Source organism: Podarcis vaucheri (genome assembly GCF_965113315.1).
Source record: "Podarcis vaucheri genome assembly, chromosome: 10".
NCBI lineage: Eukaryota > Metazoa > Chordata > Lepidosauria > Squamata > Lacertidae > Podarcis > Podarcis vaucheri.
Genome location: NC_138748.1, coordinates 21,060,663 through 21,080,662, shown reverse-complemented (window position 1 = coordinate 21,080,662; position 20,000 = coordinate 21,060,663). Strand labels below are relative to the sequence as shown.

The 20,000-nt window shown below is 41.7% G+C and overlaps 1 protein-coding gene across 9 annotated transcripts in view; it reads left to right on the top strand.

The window, feature by feature from the left end:
- The window catches only part of FOXP2 (forkhead box P2), a 339,779-nt gene that overhangs the window by 312,137 nt on the left and 7,642 nt on the right, over positions 1–20,000 (top strand). For 8 of the 9 annotated variants that reach the window (XM_082239660.1, XM_082239662.1, XM_082239655.1 and 5 more), the window contains 2 exons: positions 134–203; positions 982–1,145. In XM_082239660.1, coding sequence (XP_082095786.1) covers positions 134–203; positions 982–1,145 — 234 coding nt within the window. Of the gene's footprint in view, positions 1–133; positions 204–981; positions 1,146–7,826; positions 7,919–20,000 lie in introns of all 9 variants that reach the window. The other variant, XR_014223814.1, reaches the window with a different exon arrangement.

Below are 20,000 nucleotides of genomic sequence, written 5' to 3'. Positions count from 1 at the left end.
CATTTTTCATTTAGAATTAGGGTTTTCTTTTCTGATGGGAACATTCATTTATCAACACCTTCTGTCACCCTGCAGGCTTGCCTTCTTTAAAATAAGCAAATGAATTAAACTATGAAAAATTATTTATTTTCAGAAGCCCGACGTTAGTGAAAAACATACCCACCAGCTTAGGCTATGGAGCAGCACTTAACGCAAGCTTACAGGTAAACCTGTCCAAGCCTTCATTTTTTTGAAATGCCCACTTCGCTCCAGTGATGCTGTTCTCTGTTGCAGAGCTCTTCTTGTTTACGTTTATGTTTATGTGACAAGTTATGGGATTGCTAATAGGTGTGTTAATCACCCAAGTAAGTTGTATTACCTAGCACTGCAAGAAGTACTAGTTCCAATTCTCGTTACTTTTGATGTGAAGAAGCAAGAAGGACACCCTGTGGCAAAATCTGGAACACTCAGTTTTGCTGCAAATGCTAGATTGATAGAAGCTTTTGCAAATGCATGTGGATATGCATTAATATTTATCCCAGCTGTCATGAATGATTTCACATCATAGTGTTGGGGAATATGGTGCTCATGGCAAAAACTTTAAAGTTTAATTATAAGATATAATTTTTATGCAGAAAAGGCAAATGTCAGGACTCCTTTATTTTCAGTTAAGTTCTGGTCATTTCTTTTTATCATCCAGCTGGTGTCTGCGGGACAAAAGAACTGTGTGCTGCGTGAGGGTTGAAAGTTTAAATGTGTTTTGGAGTTAGAAATAGTTTGAAAGCAGAAAACATTGTGCATGTCGGTGTCAGAGCACATTTGGTAGCTCCATGCAGCGATGCACGAATGTGTGGGCAAGTGTACAAAGTCAGATGTGGAACAAATGGCCCAGAGATGTTTCTCGTCATCAATTGGGCCTGTTTACACAGATCTACATCAATACATGTTGAAGCTACTTCCAATGATCAAATGGCTAAAAACTCTGCCTCTTTCTTTTGCTAGGCTGCGCTGGCAGAGAGTAGTTTACCTTTGCTTGGTAACCCCGGATTGATAAATAACGCATCCAGTGGCTTACTACAAGCAGTCCATGAAGACCTCAATGGTTCGCTGGATCACATTGACAGCAATGGAAACAGCAGCCCAGGCTGCTCACCTCAGCCTCACATGTAAGTGCGGTCAGCATCCTTTATTGACAAAAACTTTGCGTTCCCCTAACATCCTTTCAAATGCATGCAAGAATATTCAGAAACTATTCACGTGGACTGAGAAACAGCTCACATGATGTGAACACTTCCCCTCCCTCCGAACAAATCTCAGTTCATGATGACATGAGTGGGCAGTGGGAAAGGCTTGTGCGCTTGCAAAAGGTTTCTCTCACATAGAATAGAATGTGAATCCCGTTCTCTGTGCATTGTGGCCTTGGGCTGCAGCCCCCCACACAGCTAGGTGTACTCGGAACACCTCTTTGGTTTAGATTGGACTTGGGTGTATACAACCATATTTCAGCCTTGAGAAACAAGTTGTTAATGTGATTGCAAAAAATACTGGCGCAACACTGCTCATAATATAGGTGCTTTTATTGTGCCTGCGATCATCATCATTTGAATATTCAGTGGAGTGAATTCTACTTCCGATCAAATATCTGGATTCTTTACTGAATTTTCATCTGTTAGGATTACATAGCAGGAGTAGTTAGAATTAGTAGTAATTTAACTAGACCCACAAGTCCTTATCATGTTTATGGACTGTCACAGAGATACTGCCCATTTATATTACCATAAAATGCAAAGTTTAACTGTTTCCCAGAGTTTACATAGAAGCTAGTAAAGTGTAACTTTTTGCCTGTCTTATAAATCAGCGTAATTACATATTCAACTTTAATTACTGGTGTGTCTGTATTGGCAAGGTTTATATGTTATATTTTATGCAAGACTACGATTCCTATTAATATTTAGCAGCTAACTATATCATTAATTACTCTAAAATCTTTCCCCCACCATCTTTTTAATGCAGCTCAGAGAGTGGCAGTATTAAAAATTGATGTATTGTGGATTTCAGAAATGTGTATGAGGCCTAAGAAATGCCTGGCCTTAATCAGGGGTGTCAAACGGGGCATTTTTTTTGTTTAGTAAATAGTAAAACATGTACCTTGGAGGTATCATTTCCCAGGTTATTTATATAATAATTAGAGAAGTGACATCTAAGTAGACATAGATGTAGAATGATTCTTTTTAATGTACAATTATGTCCTTAGTTAATGATAATATCCTTGTATTTAAAATGTTGCACTCAGTGTGTCCTTATTATTTAATTTTCTCTTTCATATTTCCCATATTTATTATACATGTAATGCTGGAATAGTAATTTCAAGTCAAACACTATAGGTCCCCCCCCCCAGTATGTTATCAGAGATGTTCATTTTGATTTGCCTTTGTACACTTAGAGATTTCCAAGTGGTTTTGCTTCCTGGTTTATTTCTCTTGCAAGGCCTGTAAATACATTATCTGACAGATATATTTATATCTTGAAGATCATCTGCCTAATTGCTTTATTTGCCATTTATTGTATCACCTTGTGAGGGGGGGACGACTATAGGCACACACTACTGAGCAAGACCATTAATGTGCTTTAGCGAGTTCCAAACCATTACTTTTTTTCAAAATGGAAAAATTTGTCTTTTGGAAGTGTCTTTAGATGTATTAAATAATACAAAAGAAGTAATAAAACTTGAAGTAGAAAGAACATGAATATAAGCTCTGGAGAGCAACAGTACTCTAAAACAAGTAAAGTGAGCCATCAGACAAAAGTTTTTATATCCCGTGCTGTATGCTATCAACCATGCATTGGGTAGCTTCAGGCCTTTTACTTGTAGCATTTCTCCTGAGTATGCTAATGCTCTCTTTCTGTCTAAAATGCCAAGACAATAAAACTTTAAAGAGCAAACAAGAATTAGATCATGTGTATTAAAAACAGCTATTTCATAGAAATGAATGACATTTGCTATTTAGAGTTGTTTGGTAACAGGGTAGCCGATCTCTTTCTTTCTCTGTCTCTCTTTCTCTTCCTGTATGTGCACTGAGCAGTATATATACTGCATGTACAGTGTACATTCAACCAGCACGCACAACTCTGTATGCCGTGCCAAGTGGTATTTGCATTCTACAAAGTGCATAGATATGTTAATGTTGGAAGCTGAGTGCAGATTATTACAAATGATTTCAGTGTGAGAGATGAACAACTGTGTGGAAGGAGCTACAAAATCTAAGTATCAAAAATGGGGGAGAAGATAGCATGTCCCAAGGCTTACTTCACTAGCATGCAACTGCTTAGGATAGGCTGTGGTAGCAGTACCCCAGTGCAGCATAACTGAACTTGTTATAGCATCAATATTTCAATGATAATGTGTTAGTACTACAGAGCAGATACGCTGTCACACACTGAGATCAAGGTGCCAGATAGGCAGCCATAATTCATAAAGTTAGCCATGGAACATTTGCCAAATAGTTAGATGTTGTAGGACCTACATCAAGATCCCAGTCTTCCTGGTTTGAGTGGGTAAGTTATTTAGAAACACACCAATTAGGCAGTCAGATAACCAACCTCGAATAAATTTGTAATGAATGAGAATTAAGATAAAATAAAACTTCTGAGTAAAAGCAGAAGCAGTCAAGGCTTACAAAGTCCTTGCTCTTAAAATTTAATTGATCACTAGCTCTAGAGTCTTCATGTAGGCTGAGAGTCCTCTTATTCAGGATGAAACTACACAGGATGTGGAAGTTCAGCGGTCGAACTCCCAATAATTCTGTATTTACAGCAAGCACCCAATTTAAATAGGGCTGAAGAATGGAGGTAGATCTAACACTTTGTCCTGGCACCAGTTTCCCAATTTAAATCACTCACCCCAGATTGCTTTTAGCCAAGCAGGGCAAAGCTTACTTAATACAAAACTGTTTCCCCTCTCTGTAATTCATGAAAACTTCAGAGAGCACATGGGCTCATGACCATGATGCACAAGCAAAGGATTAAATCTCCTCATCCCACGTGCACCATGGCACTGATCCAAACTGGGGCCCTCGCAATCTGCTTTTTGTAAAATAAAAGCACACATTAGGAGTTTGAATCATGGCTCTCCCACCTCACATATGGTTTAACTCTCAGGTTTTCTTGGCAAAGGTCGAGTTGTATTTAGGTTTACTTTCAGGTCATGTGATCATATACTGATTGGTCTATTACCAGACTGTGGTGTTTGTTGCAGAAATCTACCTAGGAGCCAATCTCACAGGAAAGCTAACATGAGAAGCAGCTCCTGTGTGAGTTGGGATAATTTTAATATGGCTTTGTTGACTTGCTTAAAACTGCAGTCTCTAATTCCCTTCTTTGAAGCCCAGGTGTTTGTTGGTACCTAGTATAGAAGACAACGGGACGCGGGTGGCGCTGTGGGTAAAAGCCTCAGCGCCTAGGGCTTGCCGATCGAAAGGTCGGCGGTTCGAATCCCCGCGGCGGGGTGTGCTCCCGCTGCTCGGTCCCAGCGCCTGCCAACCTAGCAGTTCGAAAGCACCCCCGGGTGCAAGTAGATAAATAGGTACCGCTTACCAGCGGGAAGGTAAACGGCGTTTCGTGTGCTGCGCTGGCTCGCCAGATGCAGCTTTGTCACGCTGGCCACGTGACCCGGAAGTGTCTCCAGACAGCGCTGGCCCCCGGCCTATAGATGTGAGATGGGCGCACAAACCCCAGAGTCTGTCAAGACTGGCCCGTTCGGGCAGGGGTACCTTTACCTTTAGTATAGAAGACAATGTACTCTGTTCATGCACAGAGGCAGTGTTTTCCTCGCATGTTCCTTCTAGGCATTAATCAAAGTGGCTGTCAAAGTCAATCAAAGTGAGGTGTGTCCCAGAATGTATCATGAAATCAAATTTTGCTGTGCTTCCTATATGGTGAGGGACCATTGCTTGTCCAAAGCTCAGAAGGGCTTTTTAAGAGAATTCAGCTGAAGCGACAAATTTCTGAACTCAAGATCCATGCTGCCTTCTCCTCCATTTCCCTGACTTCTGATTTCGTAAACTAATGCCTCATTGTCACATTACAAGTAGAAATAGTGCAGTGCAGGTTGCTCTGCCATTTGTGAATTGATGACAGTGGCCCATTTTTCACATAAGCTCTAAGCAATGGTTTAGCACTGTGTGCACAAGCTGGAATGAGCCCAAGCAAGATTTGGGCTTGCATGGTCCTCCTCCTTCAACTTCTATGTAGCCAAGAGCAGCCTTTAGGTTCATTTCCTTGATCCCAGCTTGTCATCCCATGTAAATCAGGAATCATAGTTTATAAGGCACTCTGGTCAGTTTCAGAACAGTCCAGCATCAAACCCTAGGTTAGGAAGCTGACATGTTAAACTAATCAGAGTTCATTATAATCCACAATTTTTGGTTCTGAATAAACCATTCCTCCGTCCCCACAAGCCCAAATCTTGCATGAGCTTGTTCCAGCACATGATGCTGAACCATGTTATTGTGTTAACATGTAAACTTGACTATTGACTGCTGCCATGTTGTGACGCCCAAAACTGATCTTATAGGAAACCTTACACCCATGTGGTTGCAGCAGCCACAGTGATGAACGTAAACAGCAACATTGTTTTCTAATAGCAACTTTCCTTGTAAGCATTCTGCTGCATAAGTGACATCAATTTGCACGAAGGACAAAAGCATTTTCCCCTTTGAGTTAAAAAAGAAAGCTAATGGGAACATAGCTCAATATCATCCACTTTGACTGGCACACGATCTCTAGGTTTGTTCGCATCAACATTAAAGAACTAGAGACAGGAGTACTTCACACGTGTGTTAATCACTGATTAATCATCAGGCATAGACTTGCATCTGTGAATGAATGGGCCATGGCAGAGCAGATGCCAAGGACTGAAGGGGATCCTTGCCTTTGCAGCAAAGCCTGGGTGGGAGACTGCTACTGTCTCACAGTGGGTGAGGTGCTGGGCTGTGTTCCCCCAGAATCTCCCATGGCTGTGAGCCAGAGGTGGGAATGAGGCTTATCAAAGCCTGTGCCCTGCCCAGTCATTCAGCCAGACAGAGCAGAGAAGCAGCATGGTATCACCTTTAAAAAGTGCTTTTCATTTGAGTTGCTGTGAGTCGTCGTGCTAAATGATCAAGGCACAAGGGACCAACTGACCTACATGAATGAGTGAATGAGTGCTACATTTTTAGGGCTTACAGGTAGCACTAGTGAGGTTTTCTCCCTCACTAGGAACAGTTGAGGGGGTGGGGGGAGAGTTGCTATTTTCTGAACTGTTCTCAAAACACCAGCTCAGAAAAGGAACTAGGAGCTGTTTCCTGACGGTATTTTCTTATAGCCATCCCAGCGCATTACTTGGCCCATACCCACTACAATCCTTGTATTCAGCTTCATTTTAAAATATTGGAATTAGTTGACGTTGTGTGTGTACCCATGGTCTCTTGTGATAACAGTATTTGCTGCAGAGGTTACATTTGAGTTTAGCAAAAGTGCACAGAGGAAGAAAGCAAATAAGGATGGAAGCTCATCTGAAAGATGAGCGGATGCGAGCTCAGTCAGTCTTTCGTCCTCCAATTCTACACTATGCAAGAAAGGGGAGTTTCAGCTCGGCATAGCTTCACTCATCCTTTTCCACCTTTTGTATTCTGCTGTCTTTCCCAAGCCCTATCCTCTTTACCTTTCCAACTTTTGCCCAGCCTGGGTCTTTCTTCTCCTTCTCCTTCTTTGCAGTTTGATCTGCATAAACATCAAACTTTTTATATTTTCAAACTTTTTTTATTCTTTAAATTTTGTTCCCAAAGGCAAGTGTGATTATTCTGCTCTAAGGTCTGTTTGAGGTGCTTCAATTTGAAACCAGTCCATTGTCAGATTGTTCCCATATCTGATTATTCCAGTCCCCTACTGTTATGCTTTCACACTACTTACAGTAGGTTACCTCTCATTCCAGTTTCAATCCCTTTCATTCCCTTGTGTTTTTAACTTCATACCATTCCTGTACCCCTGTCTTTGCATTTTTTGTATTTCTGCTTTTTGTCCCACCTCATGATGCATCTCAATTTACTTTGGAGGCTCTTCTGTTGTAGGAGGCTTCTATGATGCAAAGTCCTTGTTCACTGGGTGAAATTTGCACGCAGCATATTCTAAAATAAATCAAATGCTTAAAGCTGCACCAAGCTTTGGGAGAATGATTGAGAATCATTTAATTGAGTCAGTGATGATACCACTGCTGTAGCATTTTGTGAAATACATCACGCATAAGCACCATTTAATCTCCTTGTTGTAATATATTAAGGTAGCTTGAAAATGTTGTGTTATGTTGCAGTCTTAAAAAGGCCAGGAAAACAATTGAAAATTTTACCTACAGTTGGAGATGGGAAAGAAATTTTGTGCCTTTTGTATTTTAATGAGGACCTACTTAATTCTGCAATTTTTTGAAGCAATACGCAAACTGAAATACAGCTGTCATTTGAAATTTGAGATTCTCCGAATTTTGCAAGACATTACTTTTATCAAGAAAGCATGTGCACACATGTATATTAGAGGTAAATGTGCATAAAATGCAAAAATTGCATACAAAAATAGGTGTGTGCTAGGAGAAATGTGTCCTAAAATGTTAGAAACAAATTGCAAATTGACGGGAACATGAGGCAAACTAAACTTAACATCGAAAAATGAGAAACTGAAATTGGAAATTTTGTCCCTCTCTCCCAATACTGTTACAGATTTTGTTTACTTTCTTGCTGGCCTTAGTTTAGCGTAGAAGATTGCTACTTGTGGACTTCATAAGATGCTGAAGCTTTGTATCTGACCTTTTGTATCATCAGATTCACATGTAGGCTCTATCTGTCTGAATGAACGTTTCAGGTTTTAGGAGCACCACCTGGCATTTCAAATTGACAAGCCAATTGAGCAAAGGGTAGCACACTCCACCTTCTTGTTGTATTTAAATTTTTAATATTTATAGTGATGTTGTGGACCATGTTGAAATAAGTATTGAGGAGTGTGTGTGTCCGGAAGTGGGAGGATCTATGCAGCTCCGTGCATGTGGGTAGTAAAAGAACAAATAAATTTGCTGTGGAATTAAAATGTTTTCTGTACCTACCGTAACAGATACCGTTCACAAGTAACATCTCCCCTCCTCCAACTCCCCAAAACACACATTCTCCTGTTCTCCTCTATATTCACTTCATATTGTTTCACTTCACATTTCAGATCTAGCCTCTTGTATTTTGCTTCCCTGCTCATCAACTCCCTGATCTTTCTAGCCTTATATGCTGTTGCGCTCAGCAGCCACTGCAGCCCTTTATCATTTCCTCTTTAGTTGTTTAAATGTTACATTCCTTTGATCGAACAGTTGATGTTCCTTTTTTATATAATATTCTAACCCCCATTTGTTGCACTTTCACAATTCTTTCTACTTCCTCCTAACAAAAAGATCACTCTAGAGATAGAGTGCCTGCAGCTGTCTTATGCTGAAAAGTGTCATATCCCCATAGTATGGATTGTAGAAGTTTGCAGGATCCTTTGGGGTTTTGTGGGATCTATATAGAAGCAAAATGCATGGATGCTTTGTTGAAAACTTTATTCTGTTCTCTTTTGAATTCTCCACAATTGGATGTTTGTAGAGGCAGATTAATAATTCTCAGACCCCTGGGCCACAGCCACACACACGCAAGCTCAGATGCTAATTGCTTGAATTTTAACTATTGTAGTTAAGTTGGTAACTATATGTGACAAAAAAAAATCCTACAAACGGAAAGATATGAGCCCATTTTGAAATTCACAGCCTCTAACCAGCAGAATAAAAGCCAAAATATTATTGCAGTAGCACTGGAAAGTTTACAAAGCGGAAACGACACATCACATTGTTCATAAACATATAAAGACAATGTTCACACACAAAGGCTCATCACTTGATGAGTGCAACATTAAATCATGATTTAAATGAGTGAATGAGCCTAGGCATCATAGGTACAACACCATAAATAGAATTTCAGTATCACCTCTGCAGTGGGTTCAATTCACAGTCAGCTGCCAATCATCAAGAAATGGTTCATGCATGCATGGGCGTAGCTTCATAGCGGCAGCATCAAGTGGTGGCCTACATGTGTGCATGAGCTATCATTTCAAAGACCTAACATGAACTACAACTTTCAAATTTCTCCCATTATCTCAAACACAGTGCTTTATCAATGGAATCAGTTCACATATTCATTAGTGTAAAAAAACAACCAGACATAACCAAGCAATGAACACAAATGCTTGATACAGCTCCTGGTGATTAGCGCCAAAACAACAATGAATCAGAAACATGCCATAAGAGGTTGGTGTGAAATGCATGAGCCGTGGTTTTGCCAAAATGACCATTGCAAATGCATGGAATCACAACAAGAGGAGAGAAATGGATGAACTGGAACAGTTTTTGGTGTGTAAGAGAATGGAATCAAAATAAAGGCAATGGGAGCTGGACAACTAAAATAGCCATTCAAACACAATTTCTGATAGTCCATTTCAGTTGTTCATTTGTGTGTATTGGATGGGGCAGTAAAAAGTGGTTGTTGGCAGGCTTTTTCAGAGAATTGTGTGTTTAAATGTGGATGTTGGGCAGTTTAATAGGTTATTTTTAATAGGTCAGCCTACTTTTGAGATGATTTTTTTGGTTTGGGATTCAAATCAATACTGAACAATTCACAAGACAAAAGAGGTAACACAAGTGGAGAGTGAGGAGGTGTTTCATCATTGGTAATTAATTTAAATCACACACGCTTCTCTTCTCTTAAAATTTATTATACACTTAAACTCAGGCCTAAATAATGTTGCTGAAAGTAATGTATAACAGTTCTAGTCCACCAAACCATGGTTTGCTGGAACTGCAATAAGTCATATGCCCACCCACTGCCTCCTCCCCTCTTTTGCATCAGTACTTCCTGGTTCCTCAAACAAGTTTCCCATGGCATCTGAACCAGAAAACTGTGGCTTGAACAATCCACAGAAACCAGGATCAAACTGATACTCTGTTTTGCAGGGATCATTCATTCCTAGTTTGTACATCATGAGAAATTCTTGTTAAGAAGCCAAGCCACATTGAAAAAAGGTGCAAGAGATTAGAGGAGCGAACACACAGGCACACAGCCCATTTTTGGTTGTTCAGATCACAGTTTGTTGGACCAGAAATTGTGGCATTTGAACGGAGCCTAAATGTCATCTTTTGGAGATGAGCCTTGAGCTTTCCCAAGGCACTCCTGCTTTATTAGATAAAATCCGGCCTTTGTTTTGTGTTCCACAAAAGCTGGTTTTGAGTCTAGCCATTCTGAATTCACATTTTAGCTACATGTATTGACTTCACATCTTTTCTAGTCCATGTGTGATCTTCTTTTGTAGAAAATGTTCAGTTATTGGGATACTATCCACAGTTCCATAGGGTTTGGGGGCACACCGACGCATCTACAATGGTTTGGCACTGTGGATTTCTTTCCTTTACGTTCATACTTTTCACAATGCCTCCTTGTGTCCTTCTGCAGCCCAACTGATACAGTGTTCTAAAGGGTATATCCCTTATTCAGTATAGTTCTCAAATCTCACTTCCACCATCCGGAGCACACTTTATGTCTATACAAGTGATCATTTCAAGGATATTTTGGTTTTCCTGCAATCCCATTAACCCTCTTTGGTTGTTCTGTTTAATCCCTGGCAATCTACAAGGCATCTGACTCTTTTGCAGCTTTCCTGCTCCTCTTGAAAGAATTTTAGGTTATCTTTCTTCTTCCTCTGTTTTCTGCCATGTTCAAAGCAGCCCACAGGCCCCTTTCTGATTCATCCCCCCAGAGTAAAGAACAAGTGTTTCTACAAAACATGACCTCTTTTAATATGAAAATTGAACATTTCATGACCTTTGTCCAACTGCCAAATTAACTATATTGGAAATCTGCAGGGTATTTATATAAGCCAAACTGGAAAATACTTTCTCTTCAGTGACAATATTTTAGAGTGCTAGCTATGTAAGAGGTTTTGAGGTGGAAATTACTAACTTTCAATTGTATCCCTATTCATGAGTACCAAGTCTCAATATTACCTGCTGCATTCCAAACAAATCAAATCTAGAGAATAAAGGTCAAGTAGTATATTGCATCTCCTGGGACAGGTACTCTTTAGTTGCCTTTTTCATCCTCTGTTCTTCTGTATCACCCTTTTTTTCATTGCTTGTCTCTCACTGTTTTCTTTATGGTCATACAATTCCTTCAGTACAAACAGTCAGAGAAGGCAAATTTCACTCAAGCAGTTCTTGTTTACATAACAGATGTACATCACCACACAGACAAAGCCTTTCTGCCAACCTTAATGTTAGACCTGGGGGCCGAAACAATTCCAAAGCTTCACATTTGAAATGCATAACTTTGCAGCATTGTACTTTGTTTCAGTTGCTGTTGTTTCAAATGTGGAAATATCGTCTTGGAAATGTCTGTTTCTGAAACTTAAAAATTTGAAAGATATAGGCCTGGTTCAGACTGTGGTTTTATGGAGCAGAAATGTGTCTACACCCTGTTCCATTTCCTTCTCCCTTCACATACCTGTGGGACCAGTGAATATCGTATATATTACTGTGTTTGAGTGTTTCTTAAATTCGAAAGTGGGTAAGTTTTGACACACATTCAGCATATAGCAACTGTGGCTAAATAGCAAGCAAATCTTCTATTTTATATTCCAGTCTGTGGTATTGATCAGGAAAGAAATATAAGCACGGCTTTTCTTAACCCAATCATTATTATTTGGGGACTCCTTTGTAACGGATGCCTCTTGTCGTCCATTTTACTTCTATGCTGATTTGAGTTCAGAGAAACATTTTGAAAACCTATAGGAACAATGTATTTCATTTAAATTCACCCTGCCCTATCCTGAAGGCCCAGAACATTTTGAAAACCATTGGCATAAAAGAGTACTCAAAGGCTGCCAACCTTTGTGTGCTAACTTAGGAGTCAGTCCCACTGAACTTACTGTGCCTTAAATTCCAAGTAAGCATGCATAACATAGCTGCAAAAATATAGCCTATAAAATGCTAATACAAAACATCACACAGTTCCAACACATTAAAATCCTCCCTAAATCTTCTCCTTCTACCTGCAATTTCCCCATTTTCAGATAATTGAAGTCTCTCTCATTTGGGTCACCTTACTTCTGTGGATGGGCTGAAATACCTTCTTCCAAAAGGAGGCACTCAGTTCACATGCAAGGCCCCTCAAAAAGAGCATTAGATAACAAAATCTTGAATTTGGTTGACAAGTATTAAAATGTATAAGATTCCAGCACTTCCGTGTGAATTGTTACATCCAGCTGTTCTTATGAAATATTATGCCTCTGAGATCTGAAACCTTCAAACCTGCCGGTCAACATATGTTTAAATCCAGCAATTCTGACAATCCGTGGTGGATAATTTATCAAAATGCGCAATGATCCTCTTGTGCTAACCCCCTTCCTTTATGGGTTGAAATCTAGCCTTTTGAGTGACCGTTTGTCTTCCGTGATGTTGGAGAAGGAGACAGCTCCTTTTGTCTTTCTCAAGGGCTCTGCTTTACGCAACTACAGGCCATATGCTACTCCATTCTTCTTTACAGGCTGCTTCATTGTTTCTGTGGCAGCCAAGATCTAATGCACATCTGAAGCCTGAAAAGGTCTGGAGCATATGCCAAACACTTAGCCACAGGTCCCTAACAGTTCTACTGCTTGAGTGGAGAGACGTGTCTCCACATTTCTCACACATGTCACACGAAACACAGCTGGAGTATCAGTGGGTTAGATACTGCTGACAAGTAGAATTCTGGGCTGTTGCATGAAGTTTGAAACAGCTTCAGAACTTAGCAGATTTGCAGAAAGTCACTGGTGCCATGTCCAGCTGCTTCAGGGTTCTAAAAGGCATGGGGAGTCCGCATGAGTAGGAAAGGCTCTGCACTCAAGGCCTCTTCTCCTCCCAGAGGGGAGGAGTTGTGAGTGGGAGCAGCTTCCCGCAGCAGCAGGGAGGCGTATTCGGCTCCCGGCTTCTGATTGCCTCTGCTGCCGCGGCCAGGCCTTTCAGCCAGCCAATAGGGCCGGCTGGTGGGCGGGTTTAGCTGCATTTAAACAGCCACGGCAGCGCTCTGTTCCCAGTCGGTTTCTGCTTGCATTAGATCTCCCTCCCTCCCTTTTAGGTCAGCTTCCTTTGCATATTGACCTTGCTATGGACTTTGGTTGGTTGCCTTGATTGCCCAAGGGGCCTGGTAGGAATTTTTTATCCATTTGGCAAATTGGCACCAGCCTCTTGGTTTTTTCGCCTACGTCATAGCAACTCATCACAACTTTCTGGTATTGGCGGTTAGGCATTGGAATAGGTGTGCTGTGTTGGAGGATTGGGTATGGGCCATCATCTACCCCTCCTCTTTTGGGTATTCCATTAAAGGAATCTGGCGGTCGTGGATCCTGTCCTATGCCCTGCTGGTGACTAGGGCCATGGCACGACCCCCGGTGACGTCATGGGGAAGCTTCCAGTTCTCCTCCCACTGGTTGTTAACCCTGAAATGACTCCCTGCTGAGAGCGGTGGAGTCATGTATTGCTGTTTTATCCAATGCCTAAGCCAATACTACTCACATGCTGCAACCAATAAAGTTGTGGCCTTATTTTGCCCATTAACCTAAAATAATGTGACTTAGTGTCTTATTATAATCCTATGTGAATGGCGGGTCCTTGACTCACAAGGAGTTATCCCTTCAACTAATGGAAAATAAGGAACGCAATGGAGCTAGAATGCTTGCTCCTGCTTTCTTTCATCACACGAGGGATTAAAATACTTCAGCAGGGCTAGAACATTTACAGGATCTCAATTTCAGCAACAGAAAAATTTGAAGAGAGCAAGGTTTATTTATACAGTTTGATTTTTAGCCTCATCAATTCAAAAGGCACTGGTCAAGTTTCAGAATATTTTAAAGCTCCTAAGTAACTAGCTAGATTTGAATTAACAAGCAAACAGTGTTTAAAAAGCCCAACCACCACAACATTAAAGGCTGTAACCAAAGTATTCACTATAATAAATCTGTTCAAGTTCTGAAGAATGTCTAGGGGAAGGATTTTCTAGAGAAATGCTTTTGCATGAGTGTGCAGTGTTATAACTTGGTACAGTGAGGCTGTTATCATCTGGGCAGACCAGGACCTCCATGCACACTGCCCAGGCTTGCGCTCCAGAGAGGTCACTTTGGTGATGACAATGCAGGAGGCAGCAGTTTGGAGTCTTTGCAGCCACAGCAGGCATTGTGATTCTCCAGCAGTTTGACTTTACAGTCCATTGTCTCTCAAGACACATGGATGCCAAAAACTGGTGATGATACTGCGGACGTCAAAAGAAGGTGATCACCCAGTTGAGCACTTTAGAATTGGATACTTTTAGAACAAAAAGCAAAAATCCAGTCCTATTTCCTCATGATAGCAATCCCCTAATAGATGTTCCCTGAAGAAAATAATAAAGCTTTTCCTGCTTCATTAGCAGGAAAAGAAAGAAAGGAGGGGTTTTCTTATTGTTGTTTCTGAAATATAAGCTAGCTAGATTTTGATCTGCTATAGAAAATGTATTTTTATTCCTCTGCATTTTCTTGACCATTCTTTATGGGAGGGGCAGTTTAATTAATGAAAAATACTGCACCAAGTCCTCTTTCTTGCTGGTGACACCAGCTCAACAGCATTTAATTAAAGCTCTGTGTGCCTGGGAAATACAGGATCTTGTTTTCATGATAGCAACCCTCACATGCACAGGTTTAAAAGTGAAATGTACACTTTGAACATTTTTCCCTTTTTGTTTTGGTTCCGAGATTGTGGAGAACAGGCTTTACCAGCACTGCCAATTTGCTTTTAGCATAGCATCATAGACATGCCAAAGATCTAAGCTTTCAAGGCTCATTGGCAGTCACAGAACAAGCAGAGGTGAATTACTACATGTGGCAGAGCAAATTATGTACAGTGTATGGAATCTAGTATAGCATTGGGCTTTGTGAGAATAAAAGCTCTTATTTGTAGCATGTTTCTAGAACTCATTGCAAAGGAGAAGAAAAACATGAGAGCATGTGAACTACCTGCTTGGATGATGAGAAACTAAACTTGACCTTGTCCAGGTCTTTAAACGGTTAGCAAGCAAGGCATCTGTGCCCTGAACATGTCCCACTCTGCTCCATAACTTTTAAGCAGCTGTCTTTTGACCTCTCCCGCTCTTCTTCCTTAGTTGTGCCTCTTCATGCAGGACCTAACAAGAACATCCAAAACTACACTAAATTATGCATAATTTGAACAAGGAATGCTGAAATTTGAGTGTTCTGTGCAAAAAAAATTGTCCCACAAACAGATGAGCTGAAGGGCCGGAAAGGAAGGGTAGCACTGGCAAAATTGTGTCAGGAGTGAGCCAACAATAAGTCACACATAGTTAGTGAATTTAACTCTTTAGTAGAAAAAAAACCAGGATCTGTTCAGGAGAGCTAGGCCCAATGAGCACAGCGACTCTTCTTCGGTAGGTCTTGTCTCTATGAGGCAGGTGCAAGGACTGAAGGTCCCTGCCTTCCCGCAGCTGCCTAAGTCTCCTCTCCCCAGGCTTTCCCAAGCAATCAGAGACTGTGCCAGCATGCCCACCTTTACTCTTCATGTCCTTCCTGGTCCTGGGAGACCAGAGGGGAGGGGAGCTTGTCGCAGCAGGAAGGGGAGAAATCCCTGCCTCTTCACCAGCCTGACTTATCTCTGTTTCTTGGCCTCCCTCATCCCACTCTCCTGCTTCCATTTCTGATTTTGATTCTGGACTTCTTTCTCCATTCTCACTAAGCCCTGTTACTTTTTCAGCTTCCAACATGTCCTCTTCCTAGTCTTGTCCATCTTCTCCCCCTGACCACTCTGTCGTCCCACTCATTTGCCTGAAGAGGACTAGTCTCGTTGAAGCCCACACATATATTTCTGCAGCAGAGATTCGGAGAAAGTTGAGGTGCGAAACTGCCCAAGGGACCATCTTTATTTAGATTTGCCCTGTAATGACGGTTTGACTCGTTTGTCACTTCTCCTATCCTATGCAAGGAAAACAATGTTTTCAATTGTGCTAAATGTTCAATACAAATTGGGCTTAGGCACCCTGCTTACCTCTGCATAGCATTAAGAGCTTGAACTTGGGGCAAAAAATTGTCTGGCCCTGGAATATTATTGTGCATAGTTGCTGGGGACTTTTAAGCCCTGATGTCTCATCCTTTGATAACCTAATAACTGCTTGCTCTCAGTAGTGGTTGTTGTTTTTTCTAAGGTGCCTTTCAGAAATTCTTTCACGTTGTTTGGAAAAGCATGAGACAAATAATGCATAAAGATCTCTAGCTGAACTGTAGCGTTGGTGAAATAAGATGCACTCAGGTGTCAAAAACCAATACACTGTGAAATGCTGTTAGACCTGGTTTCGGTAGCATGGTTATTAATGGCATGCTAGGAGCATCTGACATTCCTTGGGATCAAAGGCTTCTTCAGAGTTCATATTTCTGTATAAAGCAGAACAATGTGTGTGACTGCCCTTCCCCTCTGTTTTCTTTCGGAGCCAACAGCCTTACAGGGAGGGCAAGTGACAGCACAATAGCCACTACAGTGGGTGGGGGTAGCTCTCATCCCTCATTCTGAATATTTTGCCATATTTGCTTTTGCTCTGCTTCCCAGGGAAGAGGCATGTTGCCTGAGGTGTCTACAGCTACTGTTGCTTCTGCTGCAACTGCTTTGCCTCATACAAGACCAGAGCCTTCTGCTCAAAAGAGAATGGGGAGGACTACCGAGTTTAGCCCCCCCCCCCCCGCCCCGCCCTAGCTGTCAACATTTCCCCTTTTTAAAGGGAAATTCCCTTATTCCGAACAGGATTCCATGCAAGAAAAGGGAAAAGTTGACAGCTATGCGCCCCGCCCACATTATGCCTCTGCTGAGAGGCATGGCAGAGCTTTTAATGTTTGAGATACCATGTAGTGAATATTAGTTTATGATTTCACTTTTTAGAATCTATCATATACCTCGGGTTACATAAGCTTCAGGTTAAATACGCTTCAGGTTACAGACTCTGCTAACCCAGAAATAGTACCTCGGGTTAAGAACTTTGCTTCAGGATGAGAACAGAAATCGTGCTCCGGCGGCACAGTGGCAGCGGGAGGCCCCATTAGCTAAAGTGGTGCTTCAGGTTAAGAACAGTTTCAGGTTAAGAACAGACCTCCAGAACGAATTAAGTTCTTAACCCGAGGTACCACTGTATTGTTTACTTATTTTGTATTTGAAGACAAAGTAGGCCCTGAAAGTTTAGGCCCTTTTTTGTTAGCCAAATCTGGCTGTGCATTTAGTGTGTAGTAAAATGCTGATAGCTACACTGAGTGAAGTACTAGTATGAACACTATTTAGCCCAGTATATATTGAGGGTAAACCAGGACTGAATGAGAAATGAGTTACTGGCTCAACCAGGTCAGCCTCTGGCCTCATGACAAACAGGCTCATACTAGGAAAATCCTCAGATTCAATAACTACAGACCTGTTACATTAAGTTTCCACCAAGCTGTAATATGTTGGAAGGCTAAATACAGGGTTATGTGAAGAAACTGTCCATTTTATCCTCAAAAGGCACTTGGCAGACTGCGTTACAGGTGCTTATTTTCTCTGCTTCGAGAGGTTTCAGTTCTAATTTGGAAGGTGCCCTTTAGATTTGAGATGCAGTCCTGTTTTATAATAAACCTTGTCAGGCTGTGAGTCTATGCATGCATTTCTGGAAGTATGCCCATTGAAACTACTGAGACTTCTTAGTAAATGCTTTAGAACTAAGAGCCCAGTGACACAAAACCTAACTAGAACATTATTGATATTCTCAGTTTTGAATATGCCAGTGATATATTGAATTCCGGAAAATCAAATGCAAACTTTGTTTGTTTCTAAGTGTTGAAATTAAGCATCTATAACAAAGTCTAGAACTTAGGAAATGGCATGACATTAATTTTAAGCATGGGAGCAAGAGTGTCTGATTTAATACTGTTGTCATACTGCCTGTTAGAGACCTACTACATATACATCTTAACTCTTGCATGGCCAAGGCATTTAGAGTGCAACTCTTAAAACACCACTATTCATTTTCATAAGGAAGTTATTCATTATAAGCATGCAAATCCTGACTTTTCATTTGAAAACACAAGACAAAGGCTCAATGCCACTTATGACATTAAAAACTGGAAGAATGACAATGTTTCAAAGATTTAAAAGGACGAGTGAAACAAGCAAAAATGGAAAAGAAATCATTTTGCAAGGCAGCAGGAAACCATCAGGGAATGGGACAAGATTGAGTCACCCTGGGTGGGGAACTCCACAGCTAAGGCATGGCCACAGGGGAATATCTACCCTGCATCCCCACCAGCCATATCTCAGCTAGTGACAGGATGCAGAGAAATGTAAAGCACTTTTCTAGCATTTTACAGTCACAACCTCTCCCAAATAAGCCTGGGGACTGTGGTTTGCCCCTCACAGAGCTATAGTTCTCAGCAGACTTAACAAACTGCAGTCCCCAAGATTCTTTGAATATGCTTTAAATGTTCAGTGTGGATATGACCTTTAATGATGTGCAGCCTCATGTGGGAGGAGATACTCCTTCAGCTACCCTAGTCTTAAGAAGCTGTTTGAGACTCTTAACAGTGGTAACCAACTGCTTGAATCTAGTTCTGCTGGATTTCTCAGCGGCCTTTGATACAATCAACCATAACATCCTTCTGGACCGTCTAGAGGAGTTGGGAGCTGGGGGCACTGTTATACAGTGGTTCCACTCCTTTCTCCTGGGCCATGTTCAGAAAGTGGTGTTGGGGGATGAGTGTTCAGACCCCTGGGCTCTCTCTTGTGGGGTGCCTCAGGGTTCTGTCCTCTCCCCCATGCTTTTCAACATCTACATGAAGCCGCTGGGAGAGATCATCAGGGGGTTTGGGCTGGGTGTTCATCAGTGTGCGGATAATACCCAGCTCTACCTCTCCTTCACATCAGAACCAGTGAAGGTGGTGAAGGTCCTGTGTGAGTGTCTGGAGGCGGTTGGAGGATGGATGGCAGCTAATGGATTGAGGTTGAATCCTGACAAGACAGAAGTACTGTTTTGGGGGGACAGGAGGCGGCAGGTGGGGAGGACTCCCTGGTCCTGAATGGGGTAACTGTGCCCCTGAAGGACCAGGTGCACAGCCTGGGAGCCATTTTGGACTCACAGCTGTCCATGGAGGCACAGGTCAATTCTGTATCCAGGGCAGCTATTTATCAGCTCCACCTGGTACGCAGGCTGAGACCCTATCTACCTATGGAGTGTCTCGCCAGAGTGGTGCGTGCTCTAGTTATCTCTCGCTTGGATTACTGCAATGCGCTCTATGTGCGGCTACCTTTGAAGGTGACCCAGAAACTACAACTTATTCAGAATGCGGCAGCTAGACTGGTGACTGGGGGTGGCAGCCAAAACCACAGAACACTGGTCTTGAAATAAATAATAATAATAATAATAATAATAATAATAATAATAATAATAATAATAATAATAATAATTTATCATTTACACCCCGCCCATCTGGCTGGGCTTCCCCAGCCACTCTGGGCGGCCTCCAAAAGAATATTAAAATACTATAATACATCAAACATTAAAAGCTTCCCGAAACAGGGCTGCCTTCAGATGTCTTCTAAAAGCCTGGTAGTTGTTGTTCTCTTTGACATCTGGTGGGAGGGCGTTCCACAGGGCGGGCGCCACTACTGAGAAGGCCCTCTGCCTGGTTCCCTGTAACTTGGCTTCTCGCAACGAGGAAACCACCAGAAGGCCCTCGGTGCTGGACCTCAGTGTCCGGGTAGAACGATTGGGTGGAGACGCTCCTTCAGATATACTGGACCAAGGCCATTTAGGGCTTTAAAGGTCAGAACCTACATTGGTTCCCAGTACGTTTCCGAGCACAATTCAAAGTATTGGTGCTGACCTTTAAAGCCCTAAACGGCCTCA